The sequence below is a fragment of the Marmota monax genome, unplaced genomic scaffold (assembly GCF_021218885.2).
Source record: "Marmota monax isolate L192 unplaced genomic scaffold, Marmota_monax_Labrador192_F-V1.1 WCK01_AAM20220418_F8-fsc00016, whole genome shotgun sequence".
NCBI lineage: Eukaryota > Metazoa > Chordata > Mammalia > Rodentia > Sciuridae > Marmota > Marmota monax.
The window spans coordinates 15,071,977-15,098,648 of record NW_026695209.1 but is presented as its reverse complement, the minus strand read 5'-3'; the positions used below and the strand labels follow the sequence as shown (position 1 = coordinate 15,098,648).

General features: G+C 32.4%; 1 protein-coding gene across 11 annotated transcripts in view; it reads right to left on the bottom strand.

Moving 5' to 3' along the window:
• Positions 1-26,672, bottom strand: part of Robo2 (roundabout guidance receptor 2) — a 564,046-nt gene that overhangs the window by 116,696 nt on the left and 420,678 nt on the right. For 7 of the 11 annotated variants that reach the window (XM_058574553.1, XM_046430545.2, XM_058574555.1 and 4 more), the window contains exons 6-7: positions 9,736-9,863; positions 5,009-5,020 (exon numbers count right to left, since the gene is read on the bottom strand). In XM_058574553.1, the coding sequence (XP_058430536.1) occupies positions 5,009-5,020; positions 9,736-9,863 (140 nt within the window). The remainder of the gene's footprint in view (positions 1-5,008; positions 5,021-9,735; positions 9,864-26,672) is intronic. The other 4 variants (XM_058574556.1, XM_058574561.1, XM_058574558.1 and 1 more) reach the window with 1 other exon arrangement.

Here is a 26,672-nt window from a genome sequence, read left to right as displayed (position 1 = left end):
TATGATCCTATAGATTCGGGGAGCTTTTGGTGTCCCAGGAATATCTGATGAAGGTTGATTATCATCAATATGTAATCCAGAAAATGTATTTGGAAGAAGGGATCACATGGGTATTCATATGTAAAGAGATATCCCAACCAAGAGGGAATTGTTGTGGAAGTACCTTTCAATGCCCAAACAAGAGAATATGTCATCCAGTTATGAGAAACAAAAAAAAGAAAGAAAGAAAGAAAGAAATGTGTGATTCAATAATTCTTACCTAACCTTCCCTACAGAGACAATGGACAGATGCTGTCAAGCACATAAGGCTAAAACCGGCCCAGCAGAAGTAATCTAAAATTGTTTTTCACTTTAAAAAAAAAAAGTATTAGTTTAAGATATCTTGAACATTTCACACAGTGGAAACTCTATTAGAATATGCATTTTTACCTATAATTTTGTAAAAATATATGGGACAATGAAAAACATGATATTTATTTAGTAATAGTTAATCAGGACTCTGTATAAAGTAGCTAATTAGTGCCAGGTGCAAGAAACTTCAAGAACTTGAAGGAAAGAAAAGATTACCCCAGGTTATGAGGTACAGTTTATCCAACAAAGAAAGAATGCAAGGAATAAAATTCTGGGTGCCCTTCCAAAACACACTCAGGACACCTTTTACAAACAATACATCTCAGCATGCTACATAATAACCACGTTTTTTTTTTTTTTTTACTTGAAAGTAACTGTAATTTTTCCACTTCTAATTTAAATTACATTTAGCACATTATAGTTTCCAAATTTCAAGGTAGGGTGGGATATGAAGGTGTCAAAATTATCTGTCACCTTGTTCCTTAGTAATAACTGATTTATAATTTGTCTTGAATTATTATTTTATTCACTCATTTTTATTGTTGTGGTATTTCTTGGTGGCCTCAGGAATAAAATACGTTAGAACATGCTATTCCAAAACTGCCTCAACTCATAAAATAGATCTTTCTAAAATGAGAATATGTTTACTTTTGTGCTTAAGCAGTTAAAACATTGAAAAACTATGTCCCTATAGATGTCTGTTTTGACTAGTGGCAGATTCTATAAAATCATAATCAAAAAATGTGGAATTTTGCCAAGAACATGATTTTTTCAATATTTATGAATTCTTCTGTGACCAATTATATTCTACTATCAAAAAGAACATACTTTTATGTCACTGAATTGGGAAAAAAAGTTTTTTTCATAAAGTTGTGTACTGTCAGTTTGTTTGTGATATTTCAAACACGTTTCACCTGATATGCTCAGCTTTTGGTCTCTCTACTTGAGGCAATCAGCAGATAGCATATGGTGTACAAGATATAAAATGAGGCAGGGCTCAGCGTCACAAGTAAGGCAGCTGGTCGATTTGACAGTTCTTTTCCAAATTACTCATCATGTTTTGAGTTGCTGCTAGGAAAAAATGTGTTGCCCATCTCCAAAATAGATGTTCTTTTTTATTTTTAAGCTTGGGAAAGGCTTCCAATAGGAAAATAAGACAGATGGGTATAGGAAGCAAGATATTTATCCTTATTTAGACCATGTTTTTTTCTTGTCAGTTCCTTCATTGGAAGAGTTTTCCACATAAACAAAAGAACATTTCAACATTCTTAGTTAACTATGCCCTACAATGCATTTGTGCTTTTCTTATAAGGAATGTCTTTGAAATAGTAAAAATGGCTTTTTAATTGTCAAAGTGGCATTGGTCTAGATTTTTTGGAAACCAATAAATACAGAGGTTGAATTAAAGGGCTCTTTAGGAGATGTTGGTAACATTACAGATGAATAATGCAATCTGGAAAATATTGGTTTCCATTGGCAAGTGTATAATGGACTGATTTCAGCAATTTTTTTCCACATTGGGGATTCTCTTAATCAAGTTTTATAGAATCTCCAAAGTAGAGTCTGGAAGGTGTTTGTGGATTGCACTAAGTTGCAAATTCTTTAACTCATAAGAGTCATCCATTTGAACAAACTCCCAGTTGGGGTTTTTAAAAGATTTCTAAGTGGGACTTTCCATAGACCATCAGGAAGTTTCATCTGGTGTAATGCCATGATGATTTTCCGAATTTGTAAGAATTCCAGAATCTGCAATGATTTCTAATTTTCTTTGGAAAACTTTGCCCTCTCTACATTTTCTCTAAGCTTTATGTGCTGGGTACAAATTTTTTCACCAAACATATTGGAAATAAAAACTAGCTTCTGTTCGCAGTCTATGGTGTATACAGAATATTCTTACTATCACCTGAAAGTTTAAAAACTTTCTTCTGAGTCCACTAACAATAAAAGTTCAAATACCTATAGTTCCTAAACTTAAATTGATGTAAGAATTTGATAGAAAAAACAGACTAATTTCCCAATTATCAGTCTCTTTTTTAGTAATTCAATAAAAATGTATCTAAAATTCAGTTTCCAAAATTAATAGTAGTTGTCAAGTATAAAGTATAGTTCTTCATATTTTTGAACATTGTTATAAGTCATTCGAGATAGATTTATGAAATGACAGACTTTCCCGAGTAAAATGCAATGTGTCAAGAAGCTATTCTTTATTTCCAGTCCAATGGGAATTTAAGAATCATTTCAAACAAGAATAAAAAATGGAAATAACTTTTAAAAGGACTTGTAGGTGACAGATAAATCCCTATACTCTGTGTACATCACATTGTTTTCATCAATGTACTGTTTTCTTTGCTTAAATGTTTAAAATACATAAAAAATCATTAAAATATTGTTTTATGTTCTGGAAATGTTTGATATAAATTAACTGGTAACAATATAGCAGACTCAGGATTTGCTGTATAAAAATCTATAATTTATATGTGATATTTTTCTATTCATTTGAGGTCATGATATCATAATTAAAATTGATGCCTAAGCCTAATCAAATTGAATTTTGAGGTACTTATTGCCAACCTTTCAATTGACAAATTTTCACATCGAATCATGTATCTTTATATATTTATTATAAAATCCATAAGTTTAATATTTTAAAATAATTTCTAATTAAAGTTGTAAATTTATATTGCTTAGTTATCAAGAATTCCAAAAAAGTTCAAATTGCTTTAATCCTTGTCAATTAATGTTATATTTACATTTACTCTCATTCATTCCTTAAATTTGTTATATATAAACGATTCTGCTTTTGCTTTTGTTTTGTTGGTCTGTTTTGAGACTTGATCTCACTAATCTTGTCCAAGCTGGCCTTGAACTTATAATCCTCCTGCCTCAAGTCTCCCCAAATAGCTGCTATTTTAGACATGTACCACCACACCTGACTTGTATAAATCTCTGCATTTATATTTTATTATATAACAAGAATAAATAATGAAATACTTTCTTGGACACATAAATAAGTCTGTCCCTGGACCAGAAAATGTTTTCACAGATGCTGAGACAAGGAAATCGGAGAGAGTGGTCATGGAGTCTGCTGTCAGCTTGTTCTCTGTCTTTCTCTGTTATCTCAATTTTCCCTTTCTCTTCCATATTTTAGATACTATTCCATTGACAACCAAGTTATCATTCATAGGATTTCTTTCAAATACAAGAAAATGAAGATTAAATATTATAACAATATAGTCCACAATTTTCAAATAACATGAATGTTCCTAGAAAAAAAATAGCCTGGTACTTTATTTTTCAAATAACTTTAAGTCATAACCATATTTCAATATATCAAAATGCAAAATAATGTCTCAGAAACAAGGAATACATTAGCCAGTATTGGCATATAGAACACTTTTCAAATACATAAACAATTATAAGCTCAATCCAGTCTTGCAGCAACTTTGATAAGCCAATATTATTTTGTCCGTTTTGTAGAAGAGATGATGAAAGTTTCAGTTATTCAAGAGCTAACATAAGAAAGGACTGATCAGAAATGGCATATCAGAAATTCAGATTGGGACACCAAAGTTCTATTTATGGTATTTGCTATTAATGAAACAACATACTATGTGATAATAAAGTCTGTGACTATTTCAAAGAAAGGTAGGGGGAGGGTTATGAATTTGGATCAATATATATCAATGTCAGCAATGTAAAGTTATTATATTAAGGAAAGTTTTAAAGCTAGCTGGAAAAATTTAAAAATTCCTAAAAACGAAAAAATTTTGTTATTTCTTAGTATATTAATGAAGCAATATGTAGAATTGATCCATTCATTCATTCAGCCATGTAAGCATCCATCTGTTAATTTACTTATCACACAATTACCAATATTTCATTTATTTAAATGTATTTTTTGGGTTAAACTAAACTTCAATTTTGACACAAAAAGATTAGTAAATCAATGAATTTGAAAATATTTTATCAACCACATGCTCATGAATAATTACTACCTAAATTTCTTCAAGCGTAAGCTCTTACTTCAATTTTGCAAAGCCAAATGAAGAATGAGATATGTTAAAAACACAAACATTAACTTTTCATGCCAAAAACCACTGCTCTCTTTTCCCTTATACACTAAAGGTCACAATCTATTCACAATAAGTTAAAGCGTTCTACTTAATTTTATTTATATAGGCATGCAGATAACAGGTGTGTAGCAGGTAAAAATACTCCTAAAGAACTGGGAGTCTGTGTAGGTTAAAATAAAATAAGTGATGAAAGTAATAGAATTGCTTAATTGATCTTATAAGATCTTATAATCTTTTGTCTTAACCAATACCAAGCATAAATAGTAATTGATTCTTTTATACACACAAGGAAAGGAAAGAATTCTATTTTTCTCCTTAAGAAAAGTTAGCATTTTATACCATAAATCATTCATTTATACATTTATATGAAAACTGACACCTACACAATGCTTTGCAGCAAAAGTCGTTACAAAAAAATGGTTTTTCAAAGTGACAAAAAAGTCAGAAGAATTTCTATAGTAGACAGTCCCTCCAGTAATATTTGAATATGGGTGAATAATTATATTTCTGTCAAATTCTATTATGCATGAATTATGAAGCATTGTAAAAAGCCATGCTAAATGGATAAAAGGATGGCTACTTACCAACAGGGCGAGCTGTAGACATTACAATGGTGTGGTGAGAACATAAAAAAGAAATTTAAAAAAAAAGAAAGAAAAAAAATTATCAGAATGCATGATCATGATGTGTAATGTTACAGTTAAGTATGGACAATAGAGTGATTTCTAATCTCATAATTTATGAACAAGGATGTCTGAGTTTGAAAAAAACTGAAAGTTTTTAAATATGATCCCAAGAAACATATCATTTTGGCTCTCAGGACTAATGATCAGCAACTTTTATTATTTCAGGTAGTTTCATCACCATTACTTTCTACAGTTATTAGGTCAAAGACCTTGAGTTCAACAGCCAAGTGCTATCCCAAAGTTAAGAACCTGCTGAATATAACCATTCAACTCACAGACTAGCAAATGTCATGTCAATAAAAGAAGGCCTCACTGTCTGATTTAAATAGCAATTGGATTTTAAGCATGGTTAGTCAGAACCATTACAAGGACTACAGAAAAGCCCCTGACACTGCTTTTCAGTCAGTAATAAGTTAAGATCACATCACCTTTCATCCGTGGACAGGGTGGATGAAAATATAACAAATAGGTTGGAACATCCTTAGAGATTTCAACTCAGTAGCTCCCTAACTGCTGTTAAGCTTTTTTCTTCTTTTGGCAGAGGCCAAGAAACAATGACTGACAAGTTGATTCTTGTTCACACTGTGAATGGCTTTCAAACTGATGCGCCAACAAATTATTATTTTTTTATTATATCATAACTTTCAATCACTAAAATCAGTAGTAATAGGCTTCCCTTGTTATTAATGCACAAAAATTATAAGAGAGATACATGGGCTTAATAACATTTTCTTTAAACAGAATAATGTCAAATCTGTTAAGTTAGTAAACCATTTTATATAAAATAGAGGTGAATATTTTAAAACATGCCGTCCCATTATCCAGAGAAGAAGAAATATATTTAGCGGCATTTGAACTTTATGAAATCTTACATTGAAAAATATAAGCTTTTTCAACAAAAAATCCTTTCACTTATATCCAAATGGATATAGCCCTCCTGCATAATAACATGTCTCTAGAACAATGTAAGTATTTTGCTGCTAATCACTTTTGGCAAGGTAAGATAGATGCAGCATTAAAAGCATATTTGTTTATTCAAAACAGATCCATCATAATACTTAGCCTTGAGTAATTTCTAAAATAAAGTATAATACTTATGTGCATTATAACACATATACTACATATGTATAGTTGCCTCTATATAGTCTTTTATAGAAATGGTATTCATGAGAGGCAACAGAAAGAAAAATAAGCTGAAAGTAGTAGTAGTGTTAACATTCTGGCTTAGAAAAACTCTTAGGTCCCATAGCATAAGGTCAGTTTGCTTCATGAAAAGAAAAACTGAAGTTACCCTGAAATATTTTTCCTTTTTCTTTTTTTTTTTTTTTGTAAGGGGGTATGGAGCAGAACACAAAAATATCCAGAATAAGACAACAGACTAATATCATAAAGTCATGCTTCATTCTAACTGGTGATATTTCTCCTAATTTTGTCAATGTCTAGTAGAAAAGGAACCTTTTCCTTTCATCTTTCAATTTACTATTTTAGTTGCCACCTCAAGCTGGATTTCAGATATGTTTCTTTAAGGAATGAAAAGGTATTTTTTTTGAAGACCTTTTTTTGAAAAAATTTTAGTTGCAGATGGACACAATACCTTTGTTTTATTTAGTTATGTAGGGCAGAGGATCAAATTCAGTGCCCCACATATGCGAGACAAGCACTCTACCACTGACCCACAACCCTAGCCCTGAAAAGGTATTTTGAATCTATAATATTAAAGAGAGAAAAAGAAGAAACCATGATGAAAAAATCATGCTCAAATAAATAAAACACATCTCTTTTTCACTGCAGTCTAGAATAATTACAAAAAACTTAAGGCTTCATTGCCTTAGAGGAAATGTAATTTTTACAACGAGATCTTTATTTATGCAAAGCCAACGAAGCAACTGAAAAATAGAGGGAAATTATGTTTCCAAATATGCAGTTTGTATGAAGTCATTTTTAAGCTATTTTAAAAAATGCTACTAGATAATGAGATATTTGATTAGACTATATATGCTAGGCGATATGTTGTTGACTAACTTTGTTTCTTACTAATTTAACATTTGCCAAGTCAGCAAAGGGAGTTATTTTGTTGGTAATCTCCATTTTACTCCACTTTATTTTTGTCATGTTTTTGAAATGAAAAACAACTGAAGAGATCTGTTTCAGATATTGATTGTAAAACTGCCTTAAATATTCACCAGTTGGCTAAAATGAACATAATGATACAATTTTAGTAGAAACATGATAATAAAACTTCTTTATTGCATAGGAAATTATTCATGTGAAAAAAAATCAGCAGGTGGATGTTTTCAAAATCATCAAATTAAACTAAACTGTGTCCCTGCATTAAATGGACATGGCCTCTTGGGTCAGTTGACCCTGTTCTAATAAAACAATCCAGAGAAAGGTTGAAATCTCATTTATGTGCATAGAAAAAGCGCAGGGAAAAAAATGTTGTAGACAATTTTTTCCTTATTAACCTCTTAGCTTGAGAAATCCCAACTGCTTTTCCTAATGGTAAAAATGTTGTTAAATAATATTTTACTCTACATTACATTGTATTATGGAGAAGTTTTTTTTCCTTTAACCTGATTTTGAGGTTTCAGTTTTAGATGAGTAACAAATTCATAAAACACACACACACACACACAAACATTCTAATTCATCTACAAGCTCCAGATTAGAGGAGAAACTATTTAAGGGTTTCTGATTTAAAAAAAAAAAATCATTGTAGAACTAAACAATGCTTTCTACTTGTAAGTTAGCTTCAGACATCCATGCATGCGGAGCATGCTTTGTTAAATAAAATGTTAAACCTGAAACTTCAACAAATTATAAAAACAATTAGGTGGGAAAGACCTTTAAGCAAACAGAACACTTCATGTCTCATTCATCCAAACATTGAACTATAAAAGGAACCCTGCTGCTTTTACAAACAAACAGCTCCTTACATTTTCACACCACTTGTTTAGTCAGCAAATATTTTTTGAATAGAAATTTCTAGTGGGTTGTTTATTTTCTCCCCATTCACTTCAGAAACACACACACACAAACACAACCTTTGGAGATAATTTGTTTTTGCGAAGATAAATTTTGTTTTTGCGAACAGCTTCCTATTTAAAAACAATCATATATAAAATCATCTACAGAGTGAATAGGTTAAATAAAGAGTTTTCATTTTTTTGCATGATTTATTAGATTTTGATCAGATATTATGAGTATATAATTTGGTTCATATATGATCACAGTCCTTTATGATCTGTTACCTGTAAGAAGTGAAAATATTTTTAAATAGCTTTATTGATTTTGTCTAAATGTGTTTTTCATCTAAGAACACACTAGATTGTGTGGAGGAGAAAGCACTGGATCAGGTGAAAAAGGAATGGAGCAATTGAGAAGTGTAAAAGCACTGTATTTTCAAGGTATGCAGAATGCCTGACTCCCAGGAGTTACCTGGAGTCAAATGAGTTTTGTGTGATTTGAAGCTTACATTGCAGGTCTGGCAAAAATCTTTTTTCTTACCAGATGGAGGAGCAACCTCAGTATCTCTGATGCATTTGTTATACCTCCAAACTCCTCCAAACCCTTCTGCTCATCTTACAAAAATTTCTGAGGGCAAAGCTGCATATGGGTGGAAGTACAACTAAATAGGGTGAGAGATATCTGACAGGTGTGAATGAACACTTGCAGCCAACAGGGAAAAATGAGAGTAGGAGGAAGGAAGGATGAGAGGAGGAGGCACAATTAGTGTGAAAGAAAGGTTTGAGAATGTACAGGAGATGAGCATTTCCATGTTTGTTTAGATCCCAGTGAGAGTGAATAGTATGGTGGTAATGTCTGTTTGGAGAGGCTAAGTGTTCACTGTCAAGACTTCACTTAGTACCTGGGATATATTTTACCTCTTGGGATCAACTTGCTCCACCAGGAAGCCAGTTGATTCATTATAGTTTGCTGTGGGCTTAGTAATGTTTTCCTTCAAGTGTAAGCAATTCCAATAAATCTATAAATGAACATTATTTCATGATTAAGAAAGTGTGCAAATGAACATTATTCCATGATTAAGAAAGTGTGCAATGCTTAGAAAATGAAAAAAAGCAACTACTGCAATTACTTAAGCCAATGAATTTCACATATCACTCTCTAAATCAGATTATCAGGAAGCTGGAGCTTTTCCATTACCCTTTGTTCACCTTTGGAAGTATGATTAGTTTTTTATTCAGATTGCTTTTTTGAAAGCTAAAATAAAAAAAGAATTTCTAAACAATATTCTACTAGTATAAAGCAACAAACTGGTGAACAGAAAACAGGAGTACTTTTGAAACAGATGCCATTTAAAAGCATAAGTAGTTGAGAGCAAATGACTGGTTTACATCCTTTCTAAGATTAACTTTTAGGCCATAAACTGTCAACTTTCATCCATGTTCTATTTTATTAAATAAAAATGAATGCCTTTAGATGATCACTATTTGCACCCAAATTTAGAAATAATTTTATTTCAATTAATGATAGAGAGGGCATGCAATGTAGACATCTATTGTAATAATAAAAGTAGAATTTATCATTTTGCTTGTGAGTTCACTTACCAAAAACAAAATATTAGTCTCCCGATTCAGTTATATCTCACACCTTAAGTCTCTTACCTCGGACAGTGAGGGTAGCGGAGGCTTCCACTTTTCCCACCCGATTCTCAGCAATACACATATAGGTACCTTCATCTGTACTCAAGGCCTTCTTAATTCTCAGAGTGTAATCATCTTTGATGTCATACCTGCGTGAAATAGGAGCTGGCCTTATTAAATAGCACTGGTTATATAGAAAACAATATTAAGTATTCATCTTCATTTTTTTCTTTTTATGCTATATTGTACCTAAAGCCAAACACACACACACACATTATTTAGTCATAAAAGTACAATTATTCACATTATGGTATTACTAAAAAGATCATTAATTTCACACCTGATCTCTAGCTGCTTATCAGTCATTTATGCTTTAATGTTTATAACTTATATACATATATGTATAATACATATGTATATACAACATTTATACTTGTGTATAACTCTTGCTACTTTAAAACTCTCAAAGGCACCTTTCTTTGGTAATTCCTCATTAGAAAGGAAAATTGTACACATTTAAGTTTCCTGTGATTTATATTTTACTATTTTGTAAGTAACATTCTAAGGACTTGTGACATAATAAATAAATGTATTAAATTAATGTATTCAATTATCTAATCTATTTTTTAGGTAGTGCATGACACTGGCTTGTTGGTAATTTGAAAAAAAAAGTATATTATTTTTAAAAATGAAGAGGAGTCATATTTTTTTTAAATTAACCACAGGAACTGTTAAAATATTAAGACTTGAAATGATTTTTAGAAATGTGTATCCTCAGCTCTATCATATGCATTCATTGTCTGACTTCCATTTTTAAAATCTGTACACTAACAGATTGGTTCAAAAATTTTAAAATTTTAACATGAATTTGGGTGAGGCTAGTTGCATAAAACATAGACTTTTTAGATTCTAAAAAAATTAAATTGCATAAACAATGTAACAAAGTCATTCGCTTTCTACTCTTTTCATATCTTTCCTCATAATTTTCACTATTTTTTTCAACTCATAATTTTGTACTAGCTTCTGCTAAGTCACATTGTCTGTCTTTCTCATACATTCCACAATTGGATTCATGTTTCCAAAATATTATTTTAATTGATTCTGTCTGCTAGAAACTAGCTGTGACATTTTATTGTTTTTAGGAAAAAAGCAAAATATTTTAGGCTAGCATTTAAAACTACCATAATTGGATATATTGAACTTCTACCTTTAGCTAAGAGAACAACAGCTTAACTTTATTAGAGGTTAAAATAAACACTAATAATAGCTCTATTTTATTGACTTTGGCATGACAAAATGCAACATCTATGTACCATTTATGCCAAATAAACCTAACTACTCATGCTGCTCTATTCTTTAATTATGGTGTTTAGTCTTCTCTGCATATTTTGCCTTACAGTTTTGTTTATTTACTATGTCACAAGTCGTTAGAAAAGACTCATGCGCTGGTCTTATTTAAAGTGTTCTATAGGAATACTAGGAAATTACAATCAGTCATTCTTTGAAACTCATTGATACATGAATGATTCTGTATGTACACTGTTATTGTTGTCCATTATGATCAAGGCAGAGACCTTGTCTGTTCCACTCAGTATGATGTCCATACTCCCAAACATTGCATTTATATTTAACATCCAGTAGCATGACCAAGGGATTAAGACCACAGACTAAGTAGCAAAATGCCAGATTTTAATCATGGACTTGGCCTTTTTCTATAGATGTCAGAGTAGACAAAATACTTAAATCTCTGGGTCACAATATCCTCATTAACTAAATTGCACTAATATCTGTCTCAATGAGTAAGGGCTTTAAATGGTGTATGAAATATAAAGTACTTCAAACTGGAACAGTGAATACACACTTTATGTCAGGTGGTTAGTATACCTATCCAGAGATCAAGAAATACCAATTGAAAACATAGTAAAGACCTTCCTTGCTTCCTGCTAATTTAAAGTCCAACTAACTATGAATGACTTCAAGGCTGGTAATTTGCCATACTTCCCTATTAGGGCTTTTGTATGTTCTATGTTTGTAGTTCAGGACAAATACTAACTTCAGATACATAAAAGAGACATAATACAGAGAAACCTTTTCTGATTAATTTTGTCAATAAAAATATAACAACAATGATTTTGATGATGGCTTCAAAAATTTTGTTGGTGATAAAATATCCAGGAAAAACAATCCTCCTACAATTATCCAATGTTCTGCATGACATGTTCCAATATTTAAACAATGAATAAAAACAATGTATTTTGCAGGCATTTCCAATTCACATAAAAACAAAAACACCTACATCCCTGACTATAGTTTTGCTATTGGTTGTTAGTGTGTTTTTCAGGAAGTCTCTTTGCTGTTCTATAGCTGAGTTTTCTCAAAAAGTTTTAAAAGAGAGGGGGTCAATGTGATGATCTGTAAGGTCTTTTCTAGATCAAAAGGCATGTGGAACCACAATTCTAAGTTAATACAAGATACTTGCACATTATTTTCTTGAGAAAAACAATTGTATTATTGCCTCACAGTAGAAAAAGATACAATTGTACACATTGTTCAGAGTACTCTCAAAGCAATCTTCTGAACCTGGAATCCTCATTTCATAGATGAGGAAATTGATAGTTCAGTCAAATGACTTGTCCAATGTCCTTTAGTTGCTAGAGAGAAAAGCCAGAATTCCAACCCTGACTCTGAGCATTCCATTATTCCCATTCCATGTGTGCCTGTTCCCTGTGGATTTTTAATTTTTTATTTCTTTTAACTTCTCTAGAAAAGCATAAAAAAATTACTATGTTACCATGTGAGGTTTTGATACATGTATACATTTAAAGCAGGTTAAATACATTTAGCTCTCTGAAGTATGCACTACATAAATATTTCTTAAAGTCATCATTTAATTTATAAATGCAGACAGAAGACATGTTAAGACATAACTAAAAGTATAATATGACATTCAAAAAATATTTAGTTATAGTTTTTGACAAAATTTTATTTCATATGAGAGAAATTCACTACACAGGTGCAGCATGAAAGATAAATACAAGGTGGAATCTCTTGGCTTACTAAGAAAAAGGCTACCTTCAAATTATAGAAAATACATTGAAACCTAAAATAACTCTGTAATCTGACTTTCTGAGATACCGCCCCCCCCCCTTTTTTTTTTCTGGCACCAGAGATTGAACCCAGGGACTCTTAACCACTGAGTCACATTCCAAACTCCCCCCACCACCATTTTTTTATTTTGAAACAGAATCTTGCCAAGTTGCTTACGGCCTTGCTAAATTGCAGAAAGTGCTCCTCAAATTTGCAATCCCCCTGCCTTAGGTTTCTGAGTTGCTGGGATTGCACCTGTGTTCTACCATGCCAGGCTGAGATTTTTAAAATTGTTTTAAGGAGGATGAAAACAAGAATAAGAATACAAACACTGAATTTGCTATTTTAAATTTAGTTTTTATTTCTTTATGAAATGTATTATGATCAGAGACACAAGTTACTGTGTATTCTCTGCTACAATAACAATTCCCCTTGAGAAATATTAAAAGTAAAATATTGCTTGGGATGAATACAACATATTAATCTTAGCTAATAAAAAATCTATATTTCAAAGATATTGTGTTTTTACAGGCAAATATTCTAATATTGTAGAACAGGTTTTCAGACACAGATTATAAAGAAGGAGGAGGAGGAGGAGGAGGAGGAGGAGGAGGAGGAGGAGGAGGAGGAGGAGGAGGAGGAGGAGGAGGAGGATCTGGTAGTATGAAGATATTTGTTATAAAATTTTACAGATGTAGAGAACATATGCACCCACGTATGGAAACTATTCCTGAAAGACAGGAAGATTTTGGAGTTGAAAGAAGTTTGGGAGTAATTTGTTTATGGTACTACATTGAACCAGTGGTACTTTACCACTGAACTATATCCCCAGACCTTTTTATTTCTGTTTCTTTCTTTTTTTTTTTTTTTTTTTTTTTTTTGAGACAGGATCTCACTAAGTTGCCCAGGCTCGCCTCAGTCTTCTGAGTCACTGAGATTCTAGGCATGTGCCATTATGCCTGGCTTGTGTTATGATTTTAAATGATCTTCCACATCATAATGCCTGGTGTAGTTCACAGGAATTAATAGATGCTCATTCACAATTATCTCATTTTAATTTCCCCATGATGATCATAAGAATTTGAGAAGGTTATAATGAAGACTTAAATATTTTACTTAAGCAATAAACAAATCACATAGCCTACACTCCAGATATTGCATCAGAAGTTGGAGTACCTGCGTTCATAGACTGTAGAGCCTAGTGAAAATATCTTCAGTCAGAAGGATGGTGTCTGCCTTCACAGGTCTAGGCCAGATGATAATTACCAATTAGTGCACACTTCCCCAGCTACAAGGTCTGGTGTGCACATATGTCCTGTCTTTCCCCAATTACAAATAACTGCTACAATACACTAGTCCTGTTACACAGGATTGTTGCAATTTAAAGCAGAAGACAGAAACAAACTTTGAAAAGTCTCCAACTTTGGGAGGTTCAGAATCTTTTAATCTTGTAACTTTTTTATGTGCCATATGTATACGTGTACATAACATAATTTGATCAATGTTAGTCTCTAGTAGCTTCCCTTAAATTACCTTTTCTCACCGGATCTTTGTAGGAGAAAACATTGCAACCATAATCAGCATTATGAATTTATATTGACATACTTTGAGTATGTATAAAGTGATTAACTCTTCAAAGAGACATTAAATTTTACCTTCTGTAACCATCCATCAACATTTTAATCCTATCTTCAACATGCAATCAATCAACCAGTGTTCCAGCTTATTTGTATGCTGAATGGCCTATTCCATCTTTGAACATTTGGAAATATTAGATAATCGTCTGTACATGATAACAGGAAACATTTCTTTCAAAAGTTTCTACTATTCATATTACACTTGTGCCAAAAGAACAGTGCGCTCTCATTTGCAAGACCACCTTTTAAAATTTAGGTTCCTTGTGAATTATCTTAACTGTAGGTCAAGTATTCCTAACAATGACCCATATGCTATAAGAGCAATTATGTAATCTGAGCACTTTTTGGTGAATTAAGAGCATCAACACAAATTCATTAACTGACAAATCTACATCTGTGATGTCACTTCTCTGCAACTTCTCATTTGTCACTTAGAATAAAACCTATTTATTTATGGTCTTTAAGGCTTTAAACAGGTTCTTGTCCACCTCTTCAACTTCATGTTTATAACCTGTTTATAACCATATGGATCTTTTTTTCCTTGTTCGACACCCAGTCAGCTGCCACTGTGTCTTTCTATTAATGCTGTAAATTCATGGAATTTTTTTCCCTGTACATTTTCATTGCTCAATCTTTTTTATCATCAGGATAACCCAAGCATCATTTAATCAGAGATGTCTTTCCTTCTTAAACAATGTAAAGTACTATCTGTCCACCACACCTATTATTTTAAAAATGACTTTGATTTCTTTTTATTCTGTTTTATAATTTACAAAAACACAAATTTGTTTTGGGTGTGTGTTTTGGCCAAGTAAAATTTTGATACCATTTTAAAATCTGACATTTTCACATGCAAATTTGAATTTTTAGATCCAGGTGTTTCTTACTCTAAAGTGAAAGATAATTCTGCTTTCTCAGTTTTACACAACTTTAATACAATTGTACAACCTATGACTGGCAACACTACTGTGCTGCTTTTCACACACTTGAACCACTGTGCCAGTCTCCAGTCTCAACGTTGACAATACCCACAACAAACCCAGGAGACTCAAACACATCACAGTGCCATCATGAGCCCTGACAGTGTCACAGCTGTGATCATATAGTGCTTATCTGCAAAAACTTAAGGAATATGAGGACTGGTTTTAAAGAAATATGTCTTAATTTCAAAACTTACAAAGAAAATATGTGGCTAATTAACTAATTTCACATTTAGGCATCAAGGCAAAACATGACAAAGTTTCTTTCCCAAGCCCACACATGGAGGCAGTTATATTTAGAAGAAAAATCTCACACGAGTATCTATTACACTTCTCCTCTTTCTCTAATGGGTTGGGTTATCCCTGAGAAAAAAAGCTGCTACCTAAAATTACATATTTGACAAGCAATCAGGTCTCAAATATTTCCTCAGGTCCAAGTCTAATAAATGTAGGTTTATTTCCCTTATTTCACTCTGGGTAAATTGGTACGTGCTTAATTGTAATCTCATTTGTGCTTTACATCATTACTTTGGGTAATTGGAAAGATATTCATTATTGCCCTGAAAGAAAATATTGACAGAGGGATACGAAAAGTTATAGGTAATAATTCCCCTTCCATTTAGAGAGATCTTTACAGTAAACAACAACATGATTCCATAATAACAAATAACTTTACAAAAGAAGTTGTCTTAGACTGTTGTCTGAAGTTAGAAAGGGATTGGAAGTCGTTATGAATATATATATATATATATATATATATATATATATATATATATACACACACACACACACACACATACACACATATATATACATATGAACATATATATACATATGAACATATATATATACATATGAATATATATATATATATATGTTGCTCTGTGTGTGTGGATTCGATAAGTGTGTCCATATGTACTGGTGACTTTGTGTTCAGGGTTTCTGAAGCTCCAGAAACTCTTTACCAACATTTCTCTCAATATTATTCTAAAATAAACGGTAACCCTAGGAGGTTGATAAATATTTTTACTAATCTGTATATGCCTTAACATGAGTCTTAATATGATTTATTTATTTAACATCATTTATTTATTTAACACAAGTATTAATCAGAGGCACTTAAATTTTGCTCTCAATTGCTTTTGGCTGCCTTTAAACAGTCCAGAATAGATTTGAAGTAATAAAAGCAGACTCTGGTTTAATACAGCTACATTATGACATGGTTTAAATTTATATGTGGTCAACATGTAGGAGGTTATGCTGACTTTAATTAAAAACAAGAAAAAAAGAAATAGATGAAAAAAACACTCCTGATGAGGCAATTCTACTAGAAATGGGGTAATTTTCATTGTGAAATCTGCCAGTCGTGGACTTATATAAATGCAGTCATTGTTGCCAGGTTTGATTAATGACAGTTAATCATGTGTTGACAGTCTACACCATAGAGATACCTTATTTTTTCTGATATGAAACACTGCTGAAAAATGCAACCCAATCAGATTTGGCCCCTGGACAACATGTGCTATCATCACTGTACCGTGAATTGAGATTGATTGGTAACCAGCTGTGACAAAGTGGGGAAAGAAGCTCTGTTTTTATGTGGGTTTTTATTTCCCCAGTTAAAAAAAAGAACAGAAAGAAAAGGAAATCGAATTGTGTCAAAATCATTACCATCTGTTCAGCTAAATAATAAACAAAACAAAGTAAATCTATTTTAATACTTAAAACAACAGTTTGTATGCAAGTTTCTGTTTTGTGTGTGATCTTATATTTGATGAATAAATCTAAAAGTGCCTCAAAAGAGAAATATTAGTATTCATTGTTTCAAGAAACGAAGTGCTTCATTATAAAATCATTTCCAACTTTAAATAATTTAAATAGACTCTTTTATTTCTTTTTCATAAAGAAAATTGTTTGCATACTAGGGGGGAATAATTTCTATAAATATAAATTTGCTATGAAATATCAAGAAAGACCCCCAAAATGGGCAAAATTTTATAACATAACCACATTTTATTCATTACTCATACTTTGAAATTCCCAAGCTATGTTAAGCCTGGAGGGTACAAACTTCTCATGACTTTCTTGCTTTTATAAATATAATTCAGATAATTAGGTACTCCCAAGCTTTCCACAATGGGAGCAGAATTTGGTAAGGAGAGAGAAAAAAAAGAAGGAATACAAACTAAATTTTCTATTACTAACTGGACTTTTGCCATACTCAGTCCAAACCTGTGCACCTAATCACCTTGTTTGAATTACATGAGGACTCTATAAAATCTCCTAGATGGCAATTCTCTTTTCAAAAGCACCTTTGTTTTCCATGGAAGGAAATTTATTTTCTCAACCTTTTTAGTTTTTGAAAGCACCTACTACTTCTTATTATAAGATTCCTGGCTCGAATTCCTGAGCAAATGTTTTGCATTAGCACTTAAAAATTTTATTATGCTATCTGCTTTATTAAACATTAAGTTGGCCAATAGTAAAAAGTATGAATTGAATAAGGAAACATTTAATGTCTATGCAAGTAAATGTTTCTTTACATTTGGGGAGATCCAAAGGTTTGTTTTCAATTTTCAAAATACTTCTACTGAATCCAAACAACAAAAGATCATCCTAGACCTTTCATACTCTTTAAAGGAAACAAAAGTCTAATAATAGGTCTCCCATAATTCCACAATTTCAAGGATAATTTCATTATAGAGTTTCATATAAAAATGTTGCAAAGTCTATTGCTTTTCTTTCAACACAAGGATTGTTTGATATAGATAGATAGATAGATATAGATATCTATCTATCTATATCTATATATATATATCTATCTATCTATCTATATATATATATATATATATATATATATATCACTTATTCAGCTTACGGAATCATTCATTGATTATTAAAACACACTAATGAGCAAAATTCCACTGTGCCATGTTACGGATCTTTAGATACAGTCATTTAGAACTCGGTAACAGTGTTTTTCAATTGTTAAAAAGGACCATTTTAATAACTTAAATTTTTAATCATGGCTTCATCTATAAAATACAAATATTCAAATATTCCTGGAGAAAGTTAAATATTGTGTCACTTTTACTCTTAAAAGCACCAAATAGAAAAGGTTACTTAATTTTCCTAAAACAATCTGTTCAAGATTTTTTTTTTATAAAAACCTTCAGAGACAATATTTTAATCTGTTATTAAATTTGTGTAAGTTCTTATAGCTACCTAAATCCTATATGATATTTTTCTAATCTTTAATATTTAAAGTGTACCCTAAAGTCAAGTTCTTAAAACACATCTGAGGCATGAGACTTCAAAATGAGCACAATAGCCCTTTCGTATGCTGGCCAAAACCTGAGTAGTTTTCTATACTTCATAGCAAACCCTGGTTCCCTTTTCTCTTTCTATCTACAGTTATAATGAAGGCTAATGTCTACAGTTTGGGTGAGCAAATATTCACCTATTCATTCAGGAATCAGGTCTCAGGCAATTTCTAGGTAAGACATCTAAGAGAAGGATAAGGATATATATCCTCAATTTTTAAAAAAATGATAATTGCCTTTATATTCATTGGGAGGAAAATGAAGACTAGACTTGCAGGGCATTGTAAGAGGCAAGGTCATCCCTAAGTGAACTTGCTTTTCTCTTCTGGAAACTATACAGAAAGCCCAAGGAATTAAAAATATCATAGCATTCTTTCCCATCTGAATTAGCCAAACAATACTTTCACCTCTTGTGACTTTCTATAATGCTACCCTTGTCTAGTCTATTGTCCAGGGGACTCCCTCCCTATCAGACTAGCCCACAGGGGTGAAACCCCTGAACAGTAATACTGCCTCATCCACAGTTTCTGAAGTTTCAGTTATGGTCAGCCTCGATCTGAAAATATTAATGCTTCTCTTGAACCTTTTGAAATAGAGGAAGAGACCACATTACAGAGGAGGAGGGTGAGTCATATTAGTACTTTCCCTTTAGCACAGCTGAAAGAAACAAGGCATTTTCCAATGAAAAAGCTAAATGAAAACAAATTTTAAAGACATTTTAAAATATCCATAATAGGATAAAATAGTTGACTTAACAAAGTATAGATTTCTGCTAACAAATACTTAGGCCAAAAGGACCAGGCCTTGAACCACTGTCAGCCATGCTGGGTCCTGACCACCTGAGTACTGGAGCCTCCCTCTGGAGCTTACAAATTCACAACTGGGCCACTGCACCCTGCTTACCCTAAACCCAAATTTCTTAGAATTTTAAACAGTGAAGGCTGTAGCTATCTTCTGAGTAACCCCATCTTCTAATCTTATAGCAGACACAGAGGGCTCCTCCAGAGATAGGTTTTCTTGGCAAATTTGTGGCAAATTGTAAAGATCACATCCTGTTGTCCTTTGTTACTATATAGGTTCCCATTTACTGTCACCTTATTCACTTATTTCTCACATCCTATGCAATGTGATTCATCTCATCTAATTTAACCTCTTACAAAATTTTTATGAATACCTCCACAAATAAACTACCTGTTCCCTGATTGCCAAAAGAAAAAAAAAACTCTTCTTTATCCTCTGATGTTCTCAGATATTTATCCCTTATTCCTTAAAGAAAATCTCACTTTTCTCTAATTTGACTTCTGGCCTAAGGGTGGAAGACAAAGGAAGAGAAGAGACCTCTCACTTACAGACCATCACAGAATATTAACTCAATGAAAAACTCATTCTCTTAAAAATCAATAAAGTAACAAAGTAAAACAAAACACAGTCTGATTCCATTTAATCTCAGATCATTCAATTTACAAATGGAATCTAGAGTTTCTTCCTCCTTAACATAATTATGGGATAATTAATAGTCCCTACTTCACAAGGCTGTTACGAATATGGTGAAAAATGCAAATATATCACACTTAAGAAGAGCAGGTTGGAACAAATAAAGTCAGGAAGCAGGTTCCATTTTCATCCCAGTTAGGAATAATTATCTTATTGGCTTAATTTCTTTAAAGATAATTTGGTTTTACAATAAGACTAGAAATTGCAATATCAGATTGCAAAAAGTGACTGTGTCTCACAGTTCAGCTAGAAATTAACTATAAGTCCTATTAGAAAAGAACTTTAGGGATTAAGTCTACAGGAATCCACAGAGCTCACAGCCTGGACCAGAAGTTTTTCCATAGGCAGACCCCATACACTTCCTGTGGTGGGAATGAACATGTGCAATCAGGGACTACAAGTTTGGGGTAAATTGGGTTTTGGAATGTGCAGGTGGCCTTTCTGCCTTTGTTGGACAAATTCCAAGAAGCCTCCTTCATTAGTGTTCAAACTCAGCATTTGCTGAGCTATGTGAGGGTTCCATATTATCAGAGGGAGGTTTAGACTAGGCTATACTCTAGAAGATTGAAAAGGCTCTCTCCTCTTCTGCCAATAGAAACTTCTGTATGAAATGTGATTATGGTGCAATTTAGAAATTTAGCCCAGTTTCCTAGGGGCACTTCTGATCATTAAATGTGACACAGATCTCATGGGTTGGTAGATCTACTTGAAAATGAAGGTTTAAAAACTTATCTAATTGAGGTATTCTTAACTGGTTTCAACAATTCAGCAACTATTTAATGAGCAAGACATACAAAGAAAAATCACCTGCCTTATATATTTTAGAAAATATGCAAAAGTGTACATTCTTCTTAGGTCATTAGTGAACCAAAAGGCCTGCTTTTTCTGTTAAATGATGAAATTTTTGTGTCTAATCCGATCATTATATTATCCATCTCACTTTTGTACAGCCTTCATATTAGAAGCAATAAGGAAAGACTACTATCTTGAAAAATGCATTCCTTGGAAATATATTTTATTATTTTATCCTAACATTAAAAATAAAAACACAAGATGTAAGATGACAGTTAAGCAATGCCCTGATCCTCAGGGTTTCTCAACCCTGGCACATTTGGGGACAGATTTTCCTTGCTGTGGGGGTTGTTCTGTGCATAGTAGGATGTTTAGTACCAGTTTTGTTCCTACCCACTAGATGCAAGAAACCAATCAAAATTGTCTCCAGATGTTGTCAAATGTCTCTTGGGGAATAAGAAAAGCAAAATTTCCCTCAGTAGATAAACCACTCTATGTAAATGGCTAACTAATGAATACCATGTGTCAGACATAGTGCTAAATATTTAGTATGAAGATAAATACACAAAGGGTGTTAAGAGGGTAGAAAAATAGACAATTGAAATAATGATGAGCTCAACACTGTTTTTTCTTAATAATATGGGAATACAAACCAATAGATTAAAAAGGCAGCAACCTTTTAATAAAACATGGAATGAAGGGCTTTCCAGAACCCAAGTGGGAAATGAGCACAAGCTTTTAACAGAGAGATAGACCAGAGGTTTTAAGTTTTCCCTTACATGAGTCTGTACACCTTGAGCAGGTCATCTCGTCTCTAAATTTCAGTTTCTTCCGCTGCAAAAAGAGAGGATTCAAGCCTGGCAGGCACATGCCTGTAATCCTAGCAATTCAGGAGGCTGCAAGTTTAAGGACATCCTCAGCAATTTAGCCAGACCCTCAGCAGCTTAGCAAGACCCTGTCTCAAAATAAAAAATAAAAAGTGTTAGGGATGTAGCTCAGTGGTTAAGCACTCCTGGGATCAATCTCTGGTAACAAAAATAAAAAATAAAAAAATGTGGGAAATGATTCATACTTCAAGACTGCTGGAAAGATAAATTATAAACTATATATCCACCTAGCACAACCTGTGTCCTTAAAAATTATAGTTTTGTTATTAATTTTAAGAATACACATTCCATTAGTTGTAAATTGATAAATATACTCCCTAGGAAAGTGGGCTTGAATATGTGGTGTTTGTATTCAAATCTTCACCACTTAAAATTGTCCCCCAGTCTCTCTGTCTATAAAATCCAGATGGTAATAACTCCTACTCCATGAGGCAAAGATGGAGATCAAATGAGTTAACTGCATGTAAGCACTCATAAACATTAGCTGTCACTCTCATAGTTGATAAATTTTAAGATTACATTTTTTACATTTTAACATTTCTAGAATTAGAAATCAATTTACCACAGACTGCATGCCATTGTTGATTTGGTCATTTTTTAACCTCTTTAACTGAGAGAAAAAGTATTTTTGGATCTCAATCAATTGTACCTTTCAGTTTATAAACTACCACTATATGATTAAAATTGATTAGACTAAGCAATATATCTGACTTCTCTATTTACAAAGCATAATACCTTTCACTCAGGCACCCAAATTATTAACTTCAGTTTTACTTTTAACTTCTCTTTCCCATGAGCCCTAATTTCCAATTGAAATTTTCCCCCCTTTGGATTTTGTGTGCATTAATATCCAAGTTTGTGTACTCACAGAAAACACCTCAAGGCAGTGTCACTACTTTTCCAACAATTTCCTACCAGGAATGCCTATATACAAATTTTCTCAGCTCCAAACTACCCTACAAAGATGTAAAAAACAGTTTTCTAAATATACAGACAGATGCATTCCACCTCAACATGCTTTAATGATCCCACATTTAATGTTTGTCCTAAGTGCTTCCCTTGGATTTGGGGGTTTCAAAATAGAACCTCATTTCCCTTTTCGGCCTTATGTGCTGCTTCTTTGTACTTCAGGCAAAGTGAGCCACAAGCTGTTGGCCCACACTTTCCAAAGCTTTTTCATCTTTCTTTTGTCTCCAGAAATAGTCTTTGGCACTTCACTTACAAAAATCTACTCTCTCTTTCAGACCCACCTCTGCAGTTACACAGGAATAAAATACCTTTGTTTTAGTTGAAACTCCCCAGAATCTTGCATGCCATAGTTTTATGTGGTTTACCTTATTCTGTAATACCTCACATGCCCTACCACTATCCTTGAGAACTGACTCATCTCTTATTTGTTGAAATATCAACATATTTCTAATCTTTGATGAATGTGTTTCTTACTTCTTAAATGATTCTTGAAATATAATACATTATTAACCTACATTGGATATTTTTTTATTATTCTTTTGAGAAAATTGACATTTTATCATAAATTATGCTCATAAAGAAGACAAAAACAATTTCCTTTTCCTTTTAAAATCTCTCAAATAAATAAAGATAGCAGTCCTGATTTACATTTTTGTTTTTGTTATCTGTGGTATAAATATTTGGACAAAGCGCTATAAAATGTAGATTAATGAATTTAATATGCATTCCTTGTTGGAATGTTTATGGTTGCCATCAAACATATTTTTTTTACAAGTGCCGTTTGTCATATGAATTTCAGTGACAGAAAATACCCAACTGGGTATTTTAAATGTACTCCAAATGCCTACATTTAGAAATGTATAGCATTTAATGAGCTTAATGATGTTACATTAATTTTTGTAATTATAACAGTATATAGAAAAGAAAAATTAGCAAAATTTCCACAGTGAGATCTTGTGTCATGGTGCTGACCCACAGATCTATATAAGGAATAATTTTATCAGAAGGTTTTGCCATATTTTAACTTTCTGGCAAATGTACACTGTACCCCAGTGCCAAGGTCTCATCTCCTAATATGATTTTTTTAAAACAAAGCTCCAATGAATTAATACTATGTAACAACTAAAACAGATTTACCCAATAATTGGCTTGCTGCAGTGAGTAGTAGTGACTTTGAAAGTATTTCTCCTCCTATCTGTTATCTTTGACAATTATATCTCCTTAATAGCAAAGATATATCAACACATTAATTATATTATTGTAATACTGGGTCTTATTTCTTTGCTTTTTTCACCTTTTAATTTATATCATTAGACTTGAATAACTGGATGAAATAGTCAACTTTTGCTTAGAAACTATTATGTGAAATTAATATATATGTATATATACATATGAATGCATATAAACACACACACACATATATATGTGTGTGTGTGTGTATATATATATGTGTGTGTGTGTATATATATATATATATATATATATATATATAAAAATTCTAGAACTCCCTCCTGCTTTCTAATTTATAAAAAATTATGGAATTGTTTGAATCAAACATTACCAAGAAATTATTAAAAGTTAAACTCTTAGCAAATGAAAAAAAATAGAATTTAACTCATCTTTTAATCTTCACTGCCTAGCATATTGTTCAAGGCACCTTTGAATTTACTAAGAAAATAGCCTTTTGATAATGTTTAATTAAAACAATTTCATAATGGAGCTGGAGAATATCACACTAAGCAAAATGAGCAAATTCCAAAAACCAAAGGCTAAATGTTTTCTCTGACATGAGGATGCTAATTTACAATACACAGTAAGTGGTGGGGCGGGAGGTGGCAACATAGAGTTTGGATTAGGCAGAGGGGAGTAGTGAGAGGGGAGGGGGAATGGGGTAAGACGAATAGTAGAATGAATCAGGCATTATTACTCTATGTGCATGACTACTGGTGTGATTCTACATCACGTAAAACCAGAAGGATGGGAAGTTATACTCCATTTATGTATGATGTGTCAAAGTGCAATCTACTGTCATGTATAACTAATTAGAACAAATTTTTTAAAATGGTTAAAAAATGATGAATTAAACTGTCAATGCTCCAGAAGAATTCATGGCTCTAGATTTATATACTCTACTAGTACTATTTAATTCCTTCAGCAATTATTTCTTTGGCTTCTGATCATTTCTGGTGACAGTTTTTTTTTTTTTCCTAATACAGTGAAGATAAGATGATAAGAAATATTAAGTACAAATGCACTGTGAGGAAAAGATGTAGAATTAGTCTAAATTTTGTTTCAATACAAAAAGTATAATTTAAAAGGAAAAGAGATAAATTTCCTTATGTATTTGATATAATGATTTTATCTATTATTGATGGTAAGCATGATATATAAAATATTTAATATGTGCTTTATTATTACACAGATGTATTAAGTGACTGAATTATGTCTTTGATCAAAGACATACTTCTAGCTAAGAATGTAGTAGACTGTTTTCCTAATCTTCAATACAAATATATATGGGAAAAAGCTATTTCCTCCCAACACCTCTAGGCAGGGGTCAAGGGTGTTGGCTTAAAAACAAGACATCTCAGGTCACTTATTAGGTGAGTGACTGACATGCTTTTTATGTGTCGGTTTCCAATTGGCAATATGGATATTATATCATTATAACCATACCATTGTTCTAAGGATTAGAGTATGCAAAATGCTTATAGTAGTTCTGTTATTGATAAGTACTATGTATATCATTTGTGAATATTATATTTATGGGGGAAATGTAATCAAAATAAGTTTTTAAATCTATGCTGCAATTTTTCTGTAGAAGCCTAGGTAATAAGGTTAAATATGACTCTGAATATTCAGAAAACTTAAATTCACATAAGAAGTTGGCAACATATATGGAAAATATAAAAACATAGTTATCACTGGAAATTAGTATATGTATAATTTTATTTTTCTTCTTTAAGCTTATCTATTTGAATTTTTTGGTTCTGTTTTCTTTTTCTACTATTGAAGGGGAAAAATTAAGGATTACCATGCTTCTGCAATTGTTTGTAGTTGTTTCCATGTAATCACACCATTTACAAATTTTTAGATCTATAGAAGTCATCCAATCCAAATTAGGCATTTTGCAGATGTGGACTCTGATACTCTGACATGTTATGTGAATTGTTTAAATCAACATTTGGAATTATGACAGAGCTAGAATAAAGTACTGATCTCCTAAATTCCAATTTGTATGTTAGCCCCACATTGTAATTCCACATAGCAAGCATGACAATGACAACAAATACCACGAAGAAAGGTATTTGAAAAACCCTGGGGTTGAAAGCCATTTAAATGATTTTAACCACTGAGTGTCTTATGAACATAAGCATTTGTGTTAATTAATTCAACAATGTTATCCTTTTCACATTTTGCTCATAGTGAAGATAGAAACATAGGGACAAGGGAGAGTGTCTATAGCAATAAATATCCATCCACCTGTGTGATAATGTTGACAATACTGGCAGGCCTCAGACTCTTCCTACAGTTTGGGCCAAGGCAAAATGTTACCTACTCGCCACCTCATTCTTACTGACTGCTCTAATGTGCCAGACTTTGATGGAAGAAGCACACCTACTGTGGCTTCCATGTTGGACAATACCCACATGCCAATGACAGGTGGCACTCAGATCCTTTTGCTCTGCAAACTGACACCTGGTCTTGGCTCTGCCCTCATGCAACACAAGAACTTCCAGTTAATGGACAGCAGAGCATCTCTGACTTCAAGGCCCTTCGTACTCCATG